At 42.9% G+C, this 22,169-nt stretch overlaps 1 protein-coding gene across 5 annotated transcripts in view; it reads right to left on the bottom strand.

The window, feature by feature from the left end:
* Positions 1-22,169, bottom strand: part of Rich (Guanine nucleotide exchange factor subunit Rich) — a 349,449-nt gene that overhangs the window by 8,463 nt on the left and 318,817 nt on the right. For 4 of the 5 annotated variants that reach the window (XM_071672678.1, XM_071672679.1, XM_071672681.1 and 1 more), the window contains one exon: positions 9,707-9,897. In XM_071672678.1, coding sequence (XP_071528779.1) covers positions 9,707-9,897 — 191 coding nt within the window. Of the gene's footprint in view, positions 1-9,706; positions 9,898-19,845; positions 21,890-22,169 lie in introns of those variants that run through there. The other variant, XM_071672682.1, reaches the window with a different exon arrangement.

The raw sequence follows: 22,169 nt of genomic DNA, 5'->3' as shown, positions 1-22,169 counted from the left end.
CGTTCCCTCCACCTCCAACACATATATCCTCTTGGTCAATCTTTCCTCACTCATTCTCTCCATGTGCCCAAAACACCCTCTTCTGCTCTCTCAACCACGCTCTTTTTATTTCCACACATCTCTCTTACCCTTACATTACTTACTCGATCAAACCACCTCACACCACACATTGTCCTCAAACATCTCATTTCCAGCACATCCATCCTCCTGCGCACAACTCTATCCATAGCCCACGCCTCGCAACGATACAACATTGATGGAACCACTATTCCTTCAAACATACCCATTTTTGCTTTCCGAGATAATGTTCTCGACTTCCACACATTCTTCAAGGCTCCCAGAATTTTTGTCCCCTCCCCCACCCTATGATCCACTTCCGCTTCCATGGTTCCATCCACTGCCAGATCCACTCCCAGATATCTAAAACACTTTACTTCCTTCAGTTTTTCTCCATTCAAACTTACCTCCCAATTGACTTGACCCTCAACCCTACTGTACCTAATAACCTTGCTCTTATTCACATTTACTCTGAACTTTCTTCTTTCGCACGCTTTACCAAATTCAGTCACCAGCTTCTGCAGTTTCTCACATGAATCAGCCACCAGCGCTGTATCATCAGCGAACAACAACTGACTCACTTCCCAAGCTCTCTCATCCCTAACAGACTTCATACTTGCCCCTCTTTCCAAAACGCTTGCATTCACCTCCCTAACAACCCCATCCATAAACAAATTAAACAACCATGTAGACATCACACACCCCTGCTGCAAACCTACATTCACTGAGAACCAATCACTTTCCTCTCTTCCTACACGTACACATGCCTTACATCCTCGATAAAAACTTTTCACTGCTTCTAACAACTTGCCTCCCACACCATATATTCTTAATACCTTTCACAGAGCATCTCTATCAACTCTATCATATGCCTTCTCCAGATCCATAAATGCTACATACAAACCATTTGCTTTTCTAAGTATTTCTCACATACATTCTTCAAAGCAAACACCTGATCCACACATCCTCTACCACTTCTGAAACCACACTGCTCTTCCCCAATCAGATGCTCTGTTCATGCCTTCACCCTCTCAATCAATACCCTCCCATATAATTTACCAGGAATACTCAACAAACTTATACCTCTGTAATTTGAGCACTCACTCTTATCCCATTTGCCTTTGTACAATGGCACTATGCACGCATTCCACCAATCCTCAGGCACCTCACCATGAGTCATACATACATTAAATAATCTTACCAACAAGTCAACAATACAGTCACCCCCTTTTTTTATAGATTCCACTGCAATACCATCCAAACCTGCTGCCTTGCCGGCTTTCATCTTCCGCAAAGCTTTTACTACCTCTTCTCTGTTTACCAAATCATTTTCCCTAACCCTCTCACTTTGCACACCACCTCGACCAAAACACCCTACATCTGCCACTCTATCATCAAACACATTCAACAAACCTTCAAAATACTCACTCCATCTCCTTCTCACATCACCACTACTTGTTATCACCTCCCCATTAGCGCCCTTCACTGAAGTTCCCATTTGCTCCCTTGTCTTACGCACTTTATTTACCTCCTTCCAGAACATCTTTTTATTCTCCCTAAAATTTAATGATACTCTCTCACCCCAACTCTCATTTGCCCTCTTTTTCACCTCTTGCACCTTTCTCTTGACCTCCTGTCTCTTTCTTTTATACATCTCCCACTCAATTGCATTTTTTCCCTGCAAAAATCGTCCAAATGCCTCTCTCTTCTCTTTCACTAATAATCTTACTTCTTCATCCCACCACTCACTACCCTTTCTAATCAACCCACCTCCCATGTTTCTCATGCCACAAGCATCTTTTGCGCAATCCATCACTTATTCCCTAAACACATCCCATTCCTCCCCCTCTCCCCTTACTTCCATCGTTCTCACCTTTTTTAATTCTGTACTCAGTCTCTCCTGGTACTTCCTCACACAAGTCTCCTTCTCAAGCTCACTTACGCTCACCACCCTCTTCACCCCAACATTCACTCTTCTTTTCTGAAATCCCATACAAATCTTCACCTTAGCCTCCACAAGATAATGATCAGACATCCCTCCACTTGCACCTCTCAGCACATTAACATCCAAAAGTCTCTTTTCACGTGCCTGTCAATTAACACGTAATCCAATAACACTCTCTAGCCATCTCTCCTACTTACATATGTATACTTAAGTATATCTGGCTTTTTAAACCAGGTAATCCCAATCACCAGTCCTTTTTCAGCACATAAATCTACAAGCTCTTCACCATTTCCATTTACAACACTGAACACCCCATGTACACAAATTATTCCCTCAACTGCCACATTACTCACCTTTGCATTCAAATCACCCATCACTATAACCCAGTCTTGTGCATCAAAACAACTAACACACTCATTCAGCTGCTCCCAAAACACTTGCCTCTCATGATCTTTCTTCTCATGCCCAGGTGCATATGCACCAATAATCACCCATCTCTCTCCATCAACTTTCAGTTTTACCCATATCAATCGAGAATTTACCTTCTTACATTCTATCACATACTCCCACAACTCCTGTTTCAGGAGTACTGCTACTCCTTCCCTTGCTCTTGTCCTCTCACTACCCCCTGACTTTACTCCCAAGACATTCCCAAACCACTCTTCCCCTTTACCCTTGAGCTTCGTTTCACTCAGAGCCAAAACATCCAGGTTCCTTTCCTCAAACATACTACCTATCTCTCCTTTTTTCACATCTTGGTTACATCCACACACATTTAGACACCCCAATCTGAGTCTACGAGGAGGATGAGCACTCCCTGCGTGACTCCTTCTGTTTCCCATTTTTAGAAAGTTAAAATACAAGGAGGGGAGGATTTCTGGCCCCCCGCTCCCGTCCCTTCTAGTCGCCTTCTAGAAAGCTGTGAAGGCGTCTGGGGTAAACCGTGGAAAGCTGTGTAGGTATGTATATTTGCGTGTGTGGATGTATGTATATACATGTGTATGGGGGGGGGTTGGGCCATTTCTTTCGTCTGTTTCCTTGCGCTACCTCGCAAATGCGGGAGACAGCGACAAAGTATAATAATAATAAAAAATATATATATATATATATATATGTGTGTGTGTGTGTGTGTGTACATGTGTGTATGTGTATGTATGTATGTTTATAAATATATATATCTTTTCTTTCTTTCATACTATTCGCCATTTCCCACGATAGCGAGGTAGCGTTAAGAACAGAGGACTGGGTCTTTGAGGGAATATCCTCACCTGGCCCTCTTCTCTGTTCCTTCTTTTGGAAGAGAAAAAAAAAAAAAAAATGAGAGGGGAGGATTTCCAGCCTCCCGCTCCCTTCCCTTTTAGTCGCCTTCTACGACACGCAGGGAATACGTGGGAAGTATTCTTTCTCCCCTATCCCCAGGGAATAAATATATATATATATATTTGTTGAATGTGTTTGATGATAGAGTGGCAGATATAGGGTGTTTTCGTCGAGGTGGTGTGCAAAGTGAGAGGGTTAGGGAAAATGATTTGGTAAACAGAGAAGAGGTAGTGAAAGCTTTGCGGAAGATGAAAGCCGGCAAGGCAGCAGGTTTGGATGGTATTGCAGTGGAATCTATTAAAAAAGGGGGTGACTGTATTGTTGACTGGTTGGTAAGGTTATTTAATGTATGTATGACTCATGGTGAGGTGCCTGAGGATTGGCGGAATGCGTGCATAGTGCCATTGTACAAAGGCAAAGGGGATAAGAGTGAGTGCTCAAATTACAGAGGTATAAGTTTGTTGAGTATTCCTGGTAAATTATATGGGAGGGTATTGATTGAGAGGGTGAAGGCATGTACAGAGCATCAGATTGGGGAAGACCAGTGTGGTTTCAGAAGTGGTAGAGGATGTGTGGATCAGGTGTTTGCTTTGAAGAATGTATGTGAGAAATACTTAGATAAGCAAATGGATTTGTATGTAGCATTTATGGATCTGGAGAAGGCATATGATAGAGTTGATAGAGATGCTCTGTGGAAGGTATTAAGAATATATGGTGTGGGAGGAAAGTTGTTAGAAGCAGTGAAAAGTTTTTATCGAGGATGTAAGGCATGTGTACGTGTAGGAAGAGAGGAAAGTGATTGGTTCTCAGTGAATGTAGGTTTGCGGCAGGGGTGTGTGATGTCTCCATGGTTGTTTAATTTGTTTATGGATGGGGTTGTTAGGGAGGTAAATGCAAGAGTTTTGGAAAGAGGGGCAAGTATGAAGTCTGTTGGGGATGAGAGAGCTTGGGAAGTGAGTCAGTTGTTGTTCGCTGATGATACAGCGCTGGTGGCTGATTCATGTGAGAAACTGCAGAAGCTGGTGACTGAGTTTGGAAAAGTGTGTGGAAGAAGAAAGTTAAGAGTAAATGTGAATAAGAGCAAGGTTATTAGGTACAGTAGGGTTGAGGGTCAAGTCAATTGGGAGGTGAGTTTGAATGGAGAAAAACTGGAGGAAGTGAAGTGTTTTAGATATCTGGGAGTGGATCTGGCAGCGGATGGAACCATGGAAGCGGAAGTGGATCATAGGGTGGGGGAGGGGGCGAAAATCCTGGGGGCATTGAAGAATGTGTGGAAGTCGAGAACATTATCTCGGAAAGCAAAAATGGGTATGTTTGAAGGAATAGTGGTTCCAACAATGTTGTATGGTTGCGAAGCGTGGGCTATGGATAGAGTTGTGCGCAGGAGGATGGATGTGCTGGAAATGAGATGTTTGAGGACAATGTGTGGTGTGAGGTGGTTTGATCGAGTGAGTAACGTAAGGGTAAGAGAGATGTGTGGAAATAAAAAGAGCGTGGTTGAGAGAGCAGAAGAGGGTGTTTTGAAGTGGTTTGGGCACATGGAGAGGATGAGTGAGGAAAGATTAACCAAGAGGATATATGTGTCGGAGGTGGAGGGAACAAGGAGAAGAGGGAGACCAAATTGGAGGTGGAAAGATGGAGTGAAAAAGATTTTGTGTGATCGGGGCCTGAACATGCAGGAGGGTGAAAGGAGGGCAAAGAATAGAGTGAATTGGAGCGATGTGGTATACCGGGGTTGACGTGCTGTCAGTGGATTGAAGCAGGGCATGTGAAGCGTCTGGGGTAAACCATGGAAAGCTGTGTAGGTATGTATATTTGTGTGTGTGGACATATGTATATACATGTGTATGGGGGGGGTTGGGCCATTTCTTTCGTCTGTTTCCTTGCGCTACCTCGCAAACGCGGGAGACAGCGACAAAGTATAATATAAAAAATATAAATATATATATATATATATATATATATATATATATATATATATATATATATACATATGAAAAATGTAAGAAATAATTTAGAAAACTGAAACTTCTAGCTTGAAATGAAATGAAAAATGAATGTCACATAATGGTTCAACCTCTGGCTATGGAAAAGGGAAATGTATAATTTGTTTACACAAACGTCAATAGTAGTTTTCATCAATTTAACCACTGTATCATACTGCCTGGTCCAATTCTCTTATCATGAAACTGGAATATTGGCTTATGATGTTTCTCAGTTGTCTTCATTACACAAAGTACAACCATATCTTGGATACATGAGGGTAGGTAGTTGGTCATCCGCCATAATAAAGCCTTGACAGACCAAAAGTTTATCTGGACCTCAACTTTTCCAGTACATTCATGAAAAACACCTTTTTGTTTTCCATCTCTATCACTTTGAAAAATGCTCCCTTTGTTCACATTTCAATGAAAGAATAAGCTTCAATGTCTAAGCTACATTCTTTTCCAATTTCACTATTTTCTTGTCAGAGCACCATGTATGAAAACTATCACTCCAGTAACACAACTATAAACATTTACTTTCCCTTTAAAAAGTTTTGGGGAAGTCTGTCTCGATACACTGCGGGTCACTCTACCACCTGGCGAGGTTTGTGTTGCAATGGTTCTTAATTCACAAAAGTAGAAGCATCACTGGTGGGCGGAAGAACATTTTTGTAACCAAAGCGAGGATCACAGTCCGTGCAACTACTTGTACCACCACGTCCAAGTATGTTCACCTGAAGAGGTACCGTGTACCATATTGTCATCATGCAGTGGAGGTTCCTGTAGTAACCAGCTTTGGGAATGGTATTTCTGGCATAATCAGTGCTTTAGCCATCTTGGTGGTTGAATTTTGCTGTATCCTGGCAGCAGCAGCAGTAGAAGTAGTAGTCGTAGTAGTAGTAGTAGTAGTAGTAGTAGTAGTAGTAGTAGTAGTAGTAGTAGTAGTCGTAGTAGTAGTAGTAGCAGCAGCAGTAGTAGTAGTGGCAGCAGCAGCAGCAGCAGCAGCGGCAGTAGTAGTAGTAGTAGTAGTAGTAGTAGTAGTAGTGGTACTAGTAGTAGCAGCAGCAGCAGCAGCAGTAGCATTAGGTACCACTGATGAAATGAAGTCCACACACTTTCACGTGTATATATATATATGTTGTATGGTTGCGAGGCGTGGGCTATGGATAGAGTTGTGCGCAGGAGGGTGGATGTGCTGGAAATGAGATGTCTGAGGACAATGTGTGGTGTGAGGTGGTTTGATCGAGTAAGTAATGTAAGGGTAAGAGAGATGTTTGGAAATAAAAAGAGCGTGGTTGAGAGAGCAGAAGAGGGTGTTTTGAAATGGTTTGGGCACATGGAGAGAATGAATGAGGAAAGATTGACCAAGAGGATATATGTGTCGGAGGTGGAGGGAACGAGGAGAAGTGGGAGACCAAATTGGAGGTGGAAAGATGGAGTGAAAAAGATTTTGTGTAATCGGGGCCTGAACATGCAGGAGGGTGAAAGGAGGGCAAGGAATAGAGTGAATTGGATCGATGTGGTATACCAGGGTTGACGTGCTGTCAGTGGATTGAATCAGGGCATGTGAAGCGTCTGGGGTAAACCATGGAAAGTTGTGTGGGGCCTGGATGTGGAAAGGGAGCTGTGGTTTCGGGCATTATTGCATGACAGCTAGAGACTGAGTGTGAACGAATGGGGCCTTTGTTGTCTTTTCCTAGTGCTACCTCGCACACATGAAGGGGGAGGGGGATGGTATTCCATGTGTGGCGGGGTGGCGATGGGAATGAATAAAGGCAGACAGTGTGAATGGTGTGCATGGGTATATATGTATGTGTCTGTGTGTGTATATATATGTGTACATTGAGATGTATAGGTATGTATATTTGCGTGTGTGGACGTGTATGTATATACACTGTGTATGGGGGTGGGTAGGGCCATTTCTTTCGTCTGTTTCCTTGCGCTACCTCGCAAACACAGGAGACAGCGACAAAGCAAAATAAATAAATAAATATATATATATATATATATAGGGTGTTTTGGTCGAGGTCGTGTGCAAAGTGAGAGGGTTAGGGAAAATGATTTGGTAAACAGAGAAGAGGTAGTGAAAGCTTTGCGGAAGATGAAAGCCGGCAAGGCAGCAGGTTTGGATGGTATTGCAGTGGAATTTATTAAAAAAGGGGGTGACTGTATTGTTGACTGGTTGGTAAGGTTATTTAATGTATGTATGACTCATGGTGAGGTGCCTGAGGATTGGCGGAATGCGTGCATAGTGCCATTGTACAAAGGCAAAGGGGATAAGAGTGAGTGCTCAAATTACAGAGGTATAAGTTTGTTGAGTATTCCTGGTAAATTATATGGGAGGGTATTGATTGAGAGGGTGAAGGCATGTACAGAGCATCAGATTGGGGAAGACCAGTGTGGTTTCAGAAGTGGTAGAGGATGTGTGGATCAGGTGTTTGCTTTGAAGAATGTATGTGAGAAATACTTAGAAAAGCAAATGGATTTGTATGTAGCATTTATGGATCTGGAGAAGGCATATGATAGAGTTGATAGAGATGCTCTGTGGAAGGTATTAAGAATATATGGTGTGGGAGGAAAGTTGTTAGAAGCAGTGAAAAGTTTTTATCGAGGATGTAAGGCATGTGTACGTGTAGGAAGAGAGGAAAGTGATTGGTTCTCAGTGAATGTAGGTTTGCGGCAGGGGTATGTGATGTCTCCATGGTTGTTTAATTTGTTTATGGATGGGGTTGTTAGGGAGGTAAATGCAAGAGTTTTGGAAAGAGGGGCAAGTATGAAGTCTGTTGGGGATGAGAGAGCTTGGGAAGTGAGTCAGTTGTTGTTCGCTGATGATACAGCGCTGGTGGCTGATTCATGTGAGAAACTGCAGAAGCTGGTGACTGAGTTTGGTAAAGTGTGTGGAAGAAGAAAGTTAAGAGTAAATGTGAATAAGAGCAAGGTTATTACGTACAGTAGGGTTGAGGGTCAAGTCAATTGGGAGGTGAGTTTGAATGGAGAAAAACTGGAGGAAGTGAAGTGTTTTAGATATCTGGGAGTGGATCTGGCAGCGGATGGAACCATGGAAGCGGAAGTGGATCATAGTGTGGGGGAGGGGGCGAAAATTCTGGGGGCCTTGAAGAATGTGTGGAAGTCGAGAACATTATCTCCGAAAGCAAAAATGGGTATGTTTGAAGGAATAGTGGTTCCAACAATGTTGTATGGTTGCGAGGCGTGGGCTATGGATAGAGTTGTGCGCAGGAGGATGGATGTGCTGGAAATGAGATGTTTGAGGACAATGTGTGGTGTGAGGTGGTTTGATCGAGTGAGTAACGTAAGGGTAAGAGAGATGTGTGGAAATAAAAAGAGCGTGGTTGAGAGAGCAGAAGAGGGTGTTTTGAAGTGGTTTGGGCACATGGAGAGAATGAGTGAGGAAAGATTGACCAAGAGGATATATGTGTCGGAGGTGGAGGGAACGAGGAGAAGAGGGAGACCAAATTGGAGGTGGAAAGATGGAGTGAAAAAGATTTTGTGTGATCGGGGCCTGAACATGCAGGAGGGTGAAAGGAGGGCAAGGAATAGAGTGAATTGGAGCGATGTGGTATACCGGGGTAGACGTGCTGTCAATGGATTGAACTAGGGCATGTGTAGCATCTGGGGTAAACCATGGAAAGTGTGTGGGGCCTGGATGTGGAAAGGGAGCTGTGGTTTCGATGCATTATTACATGACAGCTAGAGACTGAGTATGAACGAATGGGGCCTTTGGTGTCTTTCTTAGCTCTACCTCGCACATATGAGGGGGAGGGGGTTGTTATTCCATGTGTGGCGAGGTGGCGATGGGAACAAATAAAGGCAGACAGTATGAACTATGTACATGTGTATATATGTATATGTCTGTGTGTGTATATATATGTGTACATTGAGATGTATAGGTATGTATATTTGCGTGTGTGGATGTGTATGTATATACATGTGTGTGTGGGCGGGTTGGGCCATTCTTTCGTCTGTTTCCTTGCGCTACCTCGCTGACGCGGGAGACAGCGACAAACCAAAATAAAATAATAAATAAAAATATATACTGAGATTTAAACTTGCAAAAACTCAACCCCAGGTTGCCCAAGTGAGGGGCCACATATTTCTCCCCACTTCATGGCAATCTCTTGTAGTAAGAAGGTTTGTTTTCTTTTCTTTCTCAGTCAAAGCATTCATTTCACCATCACTTTGTGCCTCATGTAACCTGTTTTACATTTTCATTTGCTAATTTTGTGGTAATATGTTTTGCACTTCTGCACACCACCTTGTTACAAACAACATTAATAACTATATTCAAGAGAGAGAATATCTTTTTCTAAAGTATGAGATGCAGTATGAACCTACTTTAAGCATCTCTTGCTTACAATTTCAAGTGTCACTAACAAAATACCTGCAATAAATATCTCAGCTGAACTTCTGCATGGGGAGGAGGTCTTGGAGTGGGCTGGGGTGGTGGGTCAGGAGGACGAGATAGGAGATCACGTGTCGGGTCACCACTTTCAGGTATCCAGTCTCCACAAATACTGGATGCATCATCTCCATATAGAGTGCCTTCTTCACTCATAACACTCACTGTATCACCTGTAAGTTAATTCCTTCATAAATCTGAGCAATTACTTACTAAATTTGATAAGTGTATTCTGTGGGAGGCACTGCAGTGTGAGAAAGAGTAGGGAGTAGTGATATGGTCTACAGGTGCTTGTGAAAAAGAAAAAGAAAGGTGTATTGAGGTACTTACAGGGAAGGAGTGTGAATGACAGAGATGTACAAGAAAAAGCAAGAGGAGGAAGGTGCAAGGACTAAAAGAGAAAGCAAATGAGAGCTTAGGTCAGCAAACTTCAGGGAAACGAAGAAGACAGGTTGGAAGGAAGTAAATTATGTGAGAAAACCAAGAAAACAAATGGGAACATCGGTGAAGGGGGCAAATGGGGTAAGGGCAACAGATAATGATGAAGTGAAGAGGAGACAGAGTGAGTACTTTGAAGGAGTGCTGAATGTATTCGATAGCATAGTAGAAAATGTAGGGTATTTGGGTCAGGGAGGTATGCAAAGTGACAGTCAAGTAAAATGATTTGATGAAAATTGAAATGGTAAAAGCCTTGTGTAGGATGAAATGTGAAAAGGAGGTTGGAGTGGATGGTACTGCAGTTGAATTCCTTAAGAAAGGAGGTGACTGTGTTGTTGATTGATTACTTAAGATTTTCAACTTATGTATAGACAATTTTAGGTGCCTGTAGATTGACGAAATGCATGTACAGTGCCACCATGTAGAGGCAAGGAGGACAAGGAGAGTGTTCAAAATAGAGGTATAAGTTTGTTGTGCAAACCTGGTCAGTTGTATAGAAGAGTGGTGATTTGGAGAGTGGTGGCATGCACAGAGCATTACACTGGAGAGGAACAATGTGGTTTAAGGAGCGGTGGGGGATGTGTGATTGAGGTGTCTGTATAAAAAAAATGTGAGTGAGAAATACTTTGAAAAAGAGAACAATTTGTAAATGACATTTATGGGACTGGACAAAGCGTATGACAGGCCTAATAGAGATGCTTCATGAAAGATGTTACAAAAATATGGTGTGGGAGGAAAGGCAAGCAAGTATGAATATGTAAATGAGTATTTATGTATATGTCTGTGTATGTGTTTGTATATATGCTGATATGTATATGTACGTATATGTACATGTATGGGCGTTTAAGTATAGGTATGTGTAAATGAGTGGATGGGCCATTCTTCGTCTCTTTCCTGGCACTACCTCACTGATGCGGGAAATAGGTGGAGGGAACAAGAAGTGTGAGACCAAATTGGAAGTGGAAGGAAGAAGTGAAAAAGGTTTCGAGTGATCGGGGCCTGAACATGCAGGAGGTTGAAAGGCGTGCAAGGAATAGAGTGAATTGGAACGATGTGGTATACTGGGGTCGACGTGCTGTCAATGAATTGAACCAGGGCATGTCAAGCGTCTGGGGTAAACCTTGGAAAGTTTTGTGGAGCCTGGATGTGGAAAGGGAGCTGTGGTTTCTGTTCACTATACATGACAGCTAGACTCTGAGTGTGAACAAATGTGGCCTTTGTTGTCTTTTCCTAGCGCTACCTCACACATGTACGGGGGGAGGGGGTTGTCATTTCATGTGTGGCGGGGTGGCGACGGGAATGAATAAAGGCAGACTATGAGTTATGTACATGTGTATATATGTATATGTCTGTGTATGTATATATATGTATATGGTGAAATGTATAGGTATGTATATGTGCGTGTGTGGACGTGTATGTATATACATGTGTATGTGGGTGGGTTGGGCCATTCTGTCGTCTGTTGCCTTGCGCTACCTCACTAACATGGGAGACAGTGACAAAGTATAATAAAATATAAAATACATATATACAGTTAAAGCTTTGCGGAAGATGAAAGCCGGCGAAGCAGCAGGTTTGGATGGTATTGCAGTGGAATTTATTAAAAATGGGGGTGACTGTATTGTTGACTGGTTGGTAAGGTTATTCAATGTATGTATGATTCATGGTGAGATGCCTGAGGATTGGTGGAATGCTTGCATAGTGCCATTGTACAAAGGCAAAGCGGATAAGAGTGAGTGCTCAAATTACAGAGGTATAAGTTTGTTGAGTATTCCTGGCAAATTATATGAAAGGGTATTGATAAAGAGGGTGAAGGCATGTACAGAGCATCAGACTGGGGAAGAGCAGTGTGGTTTCAGAAGTGGTAGAGGATGTGTGGATCAGGTGTTTGCTTTGAAGAATGTATGTGAGAAATACTTAGAAAAGCAAATGGATTTGTATGTAGCATTTATGGACCTGGAGAAGGCATATGATAAGAGTTGATAGAGATGCTCTGTGGAAAGTATTAACAATATATGGTGTGGGAGGCAAGTTGTTAGAAGCAGTGAAAAGTTTTTATCGAGGATGTAAGGCATGTGTACGTGTAGGAAGAGAGGAAAGTGATTGGTTCTCGGTGAATGTAGGTTTGCGGCAGGGGTATGTGATGTCTCCATGGTTGTTTAATTTGTTTATGGATGGGGTTGTTAGGGAGGTGAATGCAAGAGTTTTGGAAAGAGGGGCAAGTATGCAGTCTGTTGGGGATGAGAGAGCTTGGGAAGTGAGTCAGTTGTTGTTCGCTGATGATACAGCGCTGGTGGCTGATTCATGTGAGAAATTGCAGAAGCTGGTGACTGAGTTTGGTAAAGTGTGTGAAAGAAGAAAGTTGAGAGTAAATGTGAATAAGAGCAAGGTTAATTATTAGGTACAGTAGGGTTGAGGGTCAAGTCAATTGGGAGGTAAGTTTGAATGGAGAAAAACTGGAGGAAGTAAAGTGTTTTAGATATCTGGGAGTGGATCTGGCAGCGGATGGAACCATGGAAGCGGAAGTGAATCATAGGTTGAGGGAGGGGGCGAAAATCCTGGGGGCCTTGAAGAATGTGTGGAAGTCAAGAACATTATCTCGGAAAGCAAAAATGGGTATGTTTGAAGGAATAGTGGTTCCAACAATGTTGTATGGTTGCAAGGCATGGGCGATGGATAAAGTTGTGCGTAGGAGGGTGGATGTGCTGGAAATGAGATGTCTGAGCACAATATGTGGTGTGAGGTGGTTTGATCAAGTAAATAATGTAAGGGTAAGAGAGATGGGTGGAAATAAAAAGAGTGTGGTTGAGAGAGCAGAAGAGGGTGTTTTGAAATGGTTTGGTCACATGGAGAGAATGAGTGAGGAAAGATTGACCAAGAGGATATATGTGTCAGAGGTGGAGGGAACAAGGAGAAGTGGGAGACCAAATTGGAGGTGGAAAGATGGAGTGAAAAAGATTTTGAGTGATTGGGGCCTGAACATGCAGGAAGGTGAAAGGCGTGCAAGGAATAGAGTGAATTGGAAGTAAATGGGGCCTGGATGTGGAAAGGGAGCTGTGGTTTCGGTGCATAATTACATGACAGCTAGAGACGGAGGGTGAATGAATGGGGCCTTTGTTGTCTTTTCCTAGCGCTACCTCGCACACACGAGGGGGGAGGGGGTTGTTATTCTATGTGTGGCGAGGTGATGATGGGAATGAATAAAGGCAGATAGTATGAATTATGTACATGTGTATATATGTATATGTCTGTGTGTGTGTGTATATATATGTATACATTGATATGTATAGGTATGTATATTTTGCATGTGTGGACGTGGATGTATATACATGTGTATGTGGGTGGGTTGGGCCATTCTTTCGTCTGTTTCCTTGCGCTACCTCACTAACGCAGGAGACAGTGACAAAGCAAAATAAAATAAATATAAAATATATATATATATATATATTTTCTATTCGCCATTTCCCGCATTAGCGAGGTAGCATTAAGAACAGAGGACTGGGCCTTTGAGGGAATATCCTCACCTGGCCCCCTTCTCTGTTCCTTCTTTTGGAAAATTAAAAAAAAAATGAGAGGGGAGGATTTCCAGCACCCCGCTCCCTTCCCTTTTAGTCGCCTTCTACGACACGCAGGGAATACGTGGGAAGTATTCTTTCTCCCCATCCCCAGGGATATATATATATATATTTTTTTTTTTTTTTTTTTTTTTTTTTTATACTTTGTCGCTGTCTCCCGCGTTTGCGAGGTAGCGCAAGGAAACAGACGAAAGAAATGGCCCAACCCCCCCCATACACACGTACATACACACGTCCACACACGCAAATATACATACCTACACAGCTTTCCATGGTTTACCCCAGACGCTTCACATGCCTTGATTCAATCCACTGACAGCACGTCAACCCCTGTATACCACATCGCTCCAATTCACTCTATTCCTTGCCCTCCTTTCACCCTCCTGCATGTTCAGGCCCCGATCACACAAAATCTTTTTCACTCCATCTTTCCACCTCCAATTTGGTCTCCCTCTTCTCCTCGTTCCCTCCACCTCCGACACATATATCCTCTTGGTCAATCTTTCCTCACTCATTCTCTCCATGTGCCCAAACCATTTCAAAACACCCTCTTCTGCTCTCTCAACCACGCTCTTTTTATTTCCACACATCTCTCTTACCCTTACGTTACTTACTCGATCAAACCACCTCACACCACACATTGTCCTCAAACATCTCATTTCCAGCACATCCATCCTCCTGCGCACAACTCTATCCATAGCCCACGCCTCGCAACCATACAACATTGTTGGAACCACTATTCCTTCAAACATACCCATTTTTGCTTTCCGAGATAATGTTCTCGACTTCCACACATTTTTCAAGGCTCCCAAAATTTTCGCCCCCTCCCCCACCCTATGATCCACTTCCGCTTCCATGGTTCCATCCGCTGACAGATCCACTCCCAGATATCTAAAACACTTCACTTCCTCCAGTTTTTCTCCATTCAAACTCACCTCCCAATTGACTTGACCCTCAACCCTACTGTACCTAATAACCTTGCTCTTATTCACATTTACTCTTAACTTTCTTCTTCCACACACTTTACCAAACTCAGTCACCAGCTTCTGCAGTTTCTCACATGAATCAGCCACCAGCGCTGTATCATCAGCGAACAACAACTGACTCACTTCCCAAGCTCTCTCATCCCCAACAGACTTCATACTTGCCCCTCTTTCCAGGACTCTTGCATTTACCTCCCTAACAACCCCATCCATAAACAAATTAAACAACCATGGAGACATCACACACCCCTGCCGCAAACCTACATTCACTGAGAACCAATCACTTTCCTCTCTTCCTACACGTACACATGCCTTACATCCTCGATAAAAACTTTTCACTGCTTCTAACAACTTGCCTCCCACACCATATATTCTTAATACCTTCCACAGAGCATCTCTATCAACTCTATCATATGCCTTCTCCAGATCCATAAATGCTACATACAAATCCATTTGCTTTTCTAAGTATTTCTCACATACATTCTTCAAAGCAAACACCTGATCCACACATCCTCTACCACTTCTGAAACCGCACTGCTCTTCCCCAATCTGATGCTCTGTACATGCCTTCACCCTCTCAATCAATACCCTCCCATATAGTTTACCAGGAATACTCAACAAACTTATACCTCTGTAATTTGAGCACTCACTCTTATCCCCTTTGCCTTTGTACAATGGCACTATGCACGCATTCCGCCAATCCTCAGGCACCTCACCATGAGTCATACATACATTAAATAACCTTACCAACCAGTCAACAATACAGTCACCCCCTTTTTTAATAAATTCCACTGCAATACCATCCAAACCTGCTGCCTTGCCGGCTTTCATCTTCCGCAAAGCTTTTACTACCTCTTCTCTGTTTACCAAATCATTTTCCCTAACCCTCTCGCTTTGCACACCACCTCGACCAAAACACCCTATATCTGCCACTCTGTCATCAGACACATTCAACAAACCTTCAAAATACTCATTCCATCTCCTTCTCACATCACCACTACTTGTTATCACCTCCCCATTTACGCCCTTCACTGAAGTTCCCATTTGCTCCCTTGTCTTATATATATATATATATATATATATATATATATATATTATCTCTGGGGATAGGGGAGAAAGAATACTTCCCACGTATTCCCTGCGTGTCGTAGAAGGCGACTAAAAGGGAAGGGAGCGGGTGGCTGGAAATCCTCCCCTCTCGTTTTTTTTTAATTTTCCAAAAGAAGGAACAGAGAAGGGGGCCAGGTGAGGATTTTCCCTCTAAGGCCCAGTCCTCTGTTCTTAACGCTACCTCGCAAACGCGGGAAATGGCGAATAGTATGAAAAAAAAAAAAAAAAAAAAAAATATATATATATATATCACCTCCCCACTTGCGCCCTTCACCGAAGTTCCCATTTGCTCCCTTGTCTTACGCACTTTATTTACCTCCTTCCAGAACATCTTTTTATTCTCCCTAAAATTTAATGATACTCTCTCACCCCAACTCTCATTTGCCCTTTTTTTCACCTCTTGCACCTTTCTCTTGACCTCCTGTCTCTTTCTTTTATACATCTCCCACTCAATTGCATTTTTTCCCTGCAAAAATCGTCCAAATGCCTCTCTCTTCTCTTTCACTAATACTCTTACTTCTTCATCCCACCACTCACTACCCTTTCTAATCAACCCACCTCCCACTCTTCTCATGCCACAAGCATCTTTTGCGCAATCCATCACTGATTCCCTAAATACATCCCATTCCTCCCCCACTCCCCTTACTTCCATTGTTCTCACCTTTTTCCATTCTGTACTCAGTCTCTCCTGGTACTTCCTCACACAGGTCTCCTTCTCAAGCTCACTTACTCTCACCACCCTCTTCACCCCAACATTCACTCTTCTTTTCTGAAAACCCATACAAATCTTCACCTTAGCCTCCACAAGATAATGATCAGACATCCCTCCAGTTGCACCTCTGATGTGAGAAGGAGATGGAGTGAGTATTTTGAAGGTTTGTTGAATGTGTTTGATGATAGAGTGGCAGATATAGGGTGTTTTGGTCGAGGTGGTGTGCAAAGTGAGAGGGTTAGGGAAAATGATTTGGTAAACAGAGAAGAGGTAGTGAAAGCTTTGCGGAAGATGAAAGCCGGCAAGGCAGCAGGTTTGGATGGTATTGCAGTGGAATTTATTAAAAAAGGGGGTGACTGTATTGTTGACTGGTTGGTAAGGTTATTCAATGTATGTATGACTCATGGTGAGGTGCCTGAGGATTGGTAGAATGCGTGCATAGTGCCATTGTACAAAGGCAAAGGGGATAAGAGTGAGTGCTCAAATTACAGAGGTATAAGTTTGTTGAGTATTCCTGGTAAATTATATGGGAGGGTATTGATTGAGAGGGTGAAGGCATGTACAGAGCATCAGACTGGGGAAGAGCAGTGTGGTTTCAGAAGTGGTAGAGGATGTGTGGATCAGGTGTTTGCTTAGAAGAATGTATGTGAGAAATACTTAGAAAAGCAAATGGATTTGTATGTAGCATTTATGGATCTGGAGAAGGCATATGATAGAGTTGATAGAGATGCTCTATGGAAGGTATTAAGAATATATGGTGTGGGAGGAAAGTTGTTAGAAGCAGTGAAAAGTTTTTATCGAGGATGTAAGGCATGTGTACGTGTAGGAAGAGAGGAAAGTGATTGGTTCTCAGTGAATGTAGGTTTGCGGCAGGGGTGTGTGATGTCTCCATGGTTGTTTAATTTGTTTATGGATGGGGTTGTTAGGGAGGTAAATGCAAGAGTTTTGGAAAGAGGGGCAAGTATGAAGTCTGTTGGGGATGAGAGAGCTTGGGAAGTGAGTCAGTTGTTGTTCGCTGATGATACAGCGCTGGTGGCTGATTCATGTGAGAAACTGCAGAAGCTGGTGACTGAGTTTGGAAAAGTGTGTGGAAGAAGAAAGTTAAGAGTAAATGTGAATAAGAACAAGGTTATTAGGTACAGTAGGGTTGAGGGTCAAGTCAATTGGGAGGTGAGTTAGAATGGAGAAAAACTGGAGGAAGTGAAGTGTTTTAGATATCTGGGAGTGGATCTGGCAGCGGATGGAACCATGGAAGCGGAAGTGGATCATAGGGTGGGGGAGGGGGCGAAAATCCTGGGGGCCTTGAAGAATGTGTGGAAGTCGAGAACATTATCTCGGAAAGCAAAAATGGGTATGTTTGAAGGAATAGTGGTTCCAACAATGTTGTATGGTTGCGAGGCGTGGGCTATGGATAGAGTTGTGCACAGGAGGATGGATGTGCTGGAAATGAGATGTTTGAGGACAATGTGTGGTGTGAGGTGGTTTGATCGAGTGAGTAACGTAAGGGTAAGAGAGAGGTGTGGAAATAAAAAGAGCGTGGTTGAGAGAGCAGAAGAGGGTGTTTTGAAGTGGTTTGGGCACATGGAGAGGATGAGTGAGGAAAGATTGACCAAGAGGATATATGTGTCGGAGGTGGAGGGAACAAGGAGAAGAGGGAGACCAAATTGGAGGTGGAAAGATGGAGTGAAAAAGATTTTGTGTGATCGGGGCCTGAGCATGCAGGAGGGTGAAAGGAGGGCAAGGAATAGAGTGAATTGGAGCGATGTGGTATACCGGGGTTGACGTGCTGTCAGTGGATTGAAGCAGGGCATGTGAAGCGTCTGGGGTAAACCATGGAAAGCTGTGTAGGTATGTATATTTGCGTGTGTGGACGTAAATTTTATTATATTTTGTCGCTGTCTCCCGCGTTTGTGAGGTAGCGCAAGGAAACAGACGAAAGAAGTGGCCCAACCCCCCCCATACACTTGTATATACATACGTCCACACACGCAAATATACATACCTACACAGCTTTCCATGGTTTACCCCAGACGCTTCTCATGCCCTGCTTCAATCCACTGACAGCACGTCAACCCCGGTATACCACATCGCTCCAATTCACTCTATTCCTTGCCCTCCTTTCACCCTCCTGCATGTTCAGGCCCCGATCACACAAAATCTTTTTCACTCCATCTTTCCACCTCCAATTTGGTCTCCCTCTTCTCCTTGTTCCCTCCACCTCCGACACATATATCCTCTTGGTCAATCTTTCCTCACTCATCCTCTCCATGTGCCCAAACCACTTCAAAACACCCTCTTCTGCTCTCTCAACCACGCTCTTTTTATTTCCACACCTCTCTCTTACCCTTACGTTACTCACTCGATCAAACCACCTCACACCACACATTGTCCTCAAACATCTCATTTCCAGCACATCCATCCTCCTGCACACAACTCTATCCATCGCCCATGCCTCGCAACCATACAACATTGTTGGAACCACTATTCCTTCAAACGTACCCATTTTTGCTTTCCGAGATAATGTTCTCGACTCCCAAACATTCTTCAAGGCTCCCAGAATTTTCACCCCCTCCCCCACCCTATGATTCACTTCCGCTGCCAGATCCACCCCTAGATATCTAAAACACTTTACTTCCTCCAGGTTTTTTCCATTCAAACTTACCTCCCAATTGACTTGACCCTCAACCCTCCTGTACCTAATAACCTTGCTCTTATTCACATTTACTCTCAACTTTCTTCTTTCACACACTTTACCAAACTCAGTCACCAGCTTCTGCAGTTTCTCACATGAATCAGCCACCAGCGCTGTATCATCAGCAAACAACTGACTCACTTCCCAAGCTCTCTCATCCACAACAGACTGCATACTTGCCCCTCTTTCCAAAACTCTTGCATTCACCTCCCTAACAACCCCATCTATAAACAAATTAAACAACCATGGAGACATCACATACCCCTGCCGCAAACCTACATTCACTGAGAACCAATCACTTTCCTCTCTTCCTACACATACACATGCATTACATCCTCGATAAAAACTTTTCACTGCTTCTAACAAGTTGCCTCTCACACCATATATTGTTAATACTTTCCACAGATCATCTCTATCAACTCTTATCATATGCCTTCTCCAGATCCATAAATGCTACATACAAATCCATTTGCTTTTCTATGTATTTCTCACATACATTCTTCAAAGCAAACACCTGATCCACACATCCTCTACCACTTCTGAAACCACACTGCTCTTCCCCAATCTGATGCTCTGTACATGCCTTCACCCTCTCAATCAATACCCTCCCACATAATTTACCAGGAATACTCAACAAACTTATACCTCTGTAATTTGAGCACTCACTCTTATCCCCTTTGCCTTTGTACAATGGCACTATGCAAGCATTCCACCAATCCTCAGGCTCCTCACCATGAATCATACATACATTAAGTAACCTTGTCAACCAGTCAACAATACAGTCACCCCCGTTTTTAATAAATTCCAGTGCAATACCATCCAAACCTGCTGCCTTGCCGGCTTTCATCTTCCGCAAAGCTTTTACTACCTCTTCTCTGTTTACCAAATCAATTTCCCTAACCCTCTCACTTTGCACACCACCTCGACCAAAACACCCTATATCTACCACTCTATCATCAAACACATTCAACAAACCTTCAAAATACTCACTCCATCTCCTTCTCACATTACCACTACTTGTTATCACCTCCCCATTTGCCCCCTTCACTGAAGTTCCCATTTGCTCCCTTTTCTTACGCACTTTATTTACCTCGTTCCAAAACATCTTTTTATTTTCCCTAAAATTTAATGATACTCTCTCACCCCAACTCTCATTTGCCCTCTTTTTCTCCTCTTGCACCTTTCTCTTGACCTCCTGCCTTTTTCTTTTATACATCTCCCACTCATTTGCTTTTTTTCCCTGCAAAAATCGTCCAAAATGCCTCTTTCTTCTCTTTCACTAATAATCTTACTTCTTCATCCCACCACTCACTACCCTTTCTAATCAACCCACCTCCCACGCTTCTCATGCCACAAGCAGCTTTTGCGCAAGCCATCACTGCTTCCCTAAATACATCCCATTCCTCCCCCACTCCCCTTTCCTCCTTTGTTCTCACCTTTTTCCATTCTGTACTCAGTCTCTCCTGGTACTTCCTCACACAAGTCTCCTTCCCAAGCTCACTTACTCTCACCACTCTCTTCACCCCAACATTCTCTCTTCTTTTCTGAAAACCCCTACAAATCTTCACCTTCGCCTCCACAAGATAATGACGCCTCCACAAGATAATGATCAGACATCCCTCCACTTGCACCTCTCAGCACATTAACATCCAAAAGTCTCTCTTTCGCGCACCTATCAATTAACACGTAATCCAATAATGCTCTCTGGCCATCTCTCCTACTTACATATGTATACTTATGTATATCTCACTTTTTAAACCAGGTATTCCCAATCACCAGTCCTTTTTCAGCACATAAATCTAGAAGCCCTTCACCATTTCCATTTACAACACTGAACACCCCATGTATACCAATTATTCCCTCAACTGCCACATTACTCACCTTTACATTCAAATCACCCATCACTATAACCCGGTCTTGTGCATCAAAACCACTAACACACTCATTCAGCTGCTCCCAAAACACTTGCCTCTCATGATCTTTCTTCTCATGCCCAGGTGCATATCCACCAATTATCATCCATCTCTCTCCATCCACTTTCAGTTTAACCCATATCAATCTAGAGTTTACTTTCTTACACTCTATCACATACTCCCACCACTCCTGTTTCAGGAGTAGTGCTACTCCTTCCCTTGCTCTTGTCCTCTCACTAACCTCTGACTTTACTCCCAAGACATTCCGAAACCATTTTTCCCCTTTACCCTAGAGCTGCATTTCTCTCAGAGCCAAAACATCCAGGTTCCTTTCCTCAACCATATTACCTATCTCTCTTTTTTCTCATCTTGGTTACATCCACACACATTTAGACACCCCAATATGAGCCTTCGAGGAGGATGAGCACTCCCAACGTGACTCCTTCTTCTGTTTCCCCTTTTAGAAAGTTAAAATACAAGGAGGGGAGGGTTTCCAGCCCCCCACTCCCATCCCCTTTAGTCGCCTTCTACAACACGTGAGGAATGCGTGGGAAGTATTCTTTCTCCCCTATCCCCATAAAATTGAATACAACAGCATATTTAGAGTCATTAATCTTCTTTCTAATGTTCTCTAATTTTCTCAGTATTTTTCTATCATTAGGTGGGTGCGCAAACACCAGCTGTCCATAGTTACCCATTTATTTCAATTAAGCTTCACCTTCACAGAGGTATCATCAGGAATCTACAAAAAGAGAAAAAACCAAGTAACAAAACTTGGATATGGTATGTAAAATGCAAAGTAAATATAAAAAACACAGCACATAGTGCCTGAAAGTAAGGGAAAACAGTAAAAGCAACACAGATTAACAGAATCATGAATGGTAGTATGAGTTACATTCTAAGTATAACATATGAAAACAGAAATATAGAAAAACTTAACAGTTGAGGAAAAGCACAGAAAAATAATCTAAAAGGGGGTAGGAATATTGAAAGTCCATCACTAAATACACTTAAGCATCACC

Source organism: Panulirus ornatus, chromosome 17 (assembly GCF_036320965.1).
Source record: "Panulirus ornatus isolate Po-2019 chromosome 17, ASM3632096v1, whole genome shotgun sequence".
Taxonomy (NCBI): Eukaryota; Metazoa; Arthropoda; class Malacostraca; order Decapoda; family Palinuridae; genus Panulirus; species Panulirus ornatus.
This window is presented reverse-complemented; position numbering and strand designations above follow the sequence as displayed.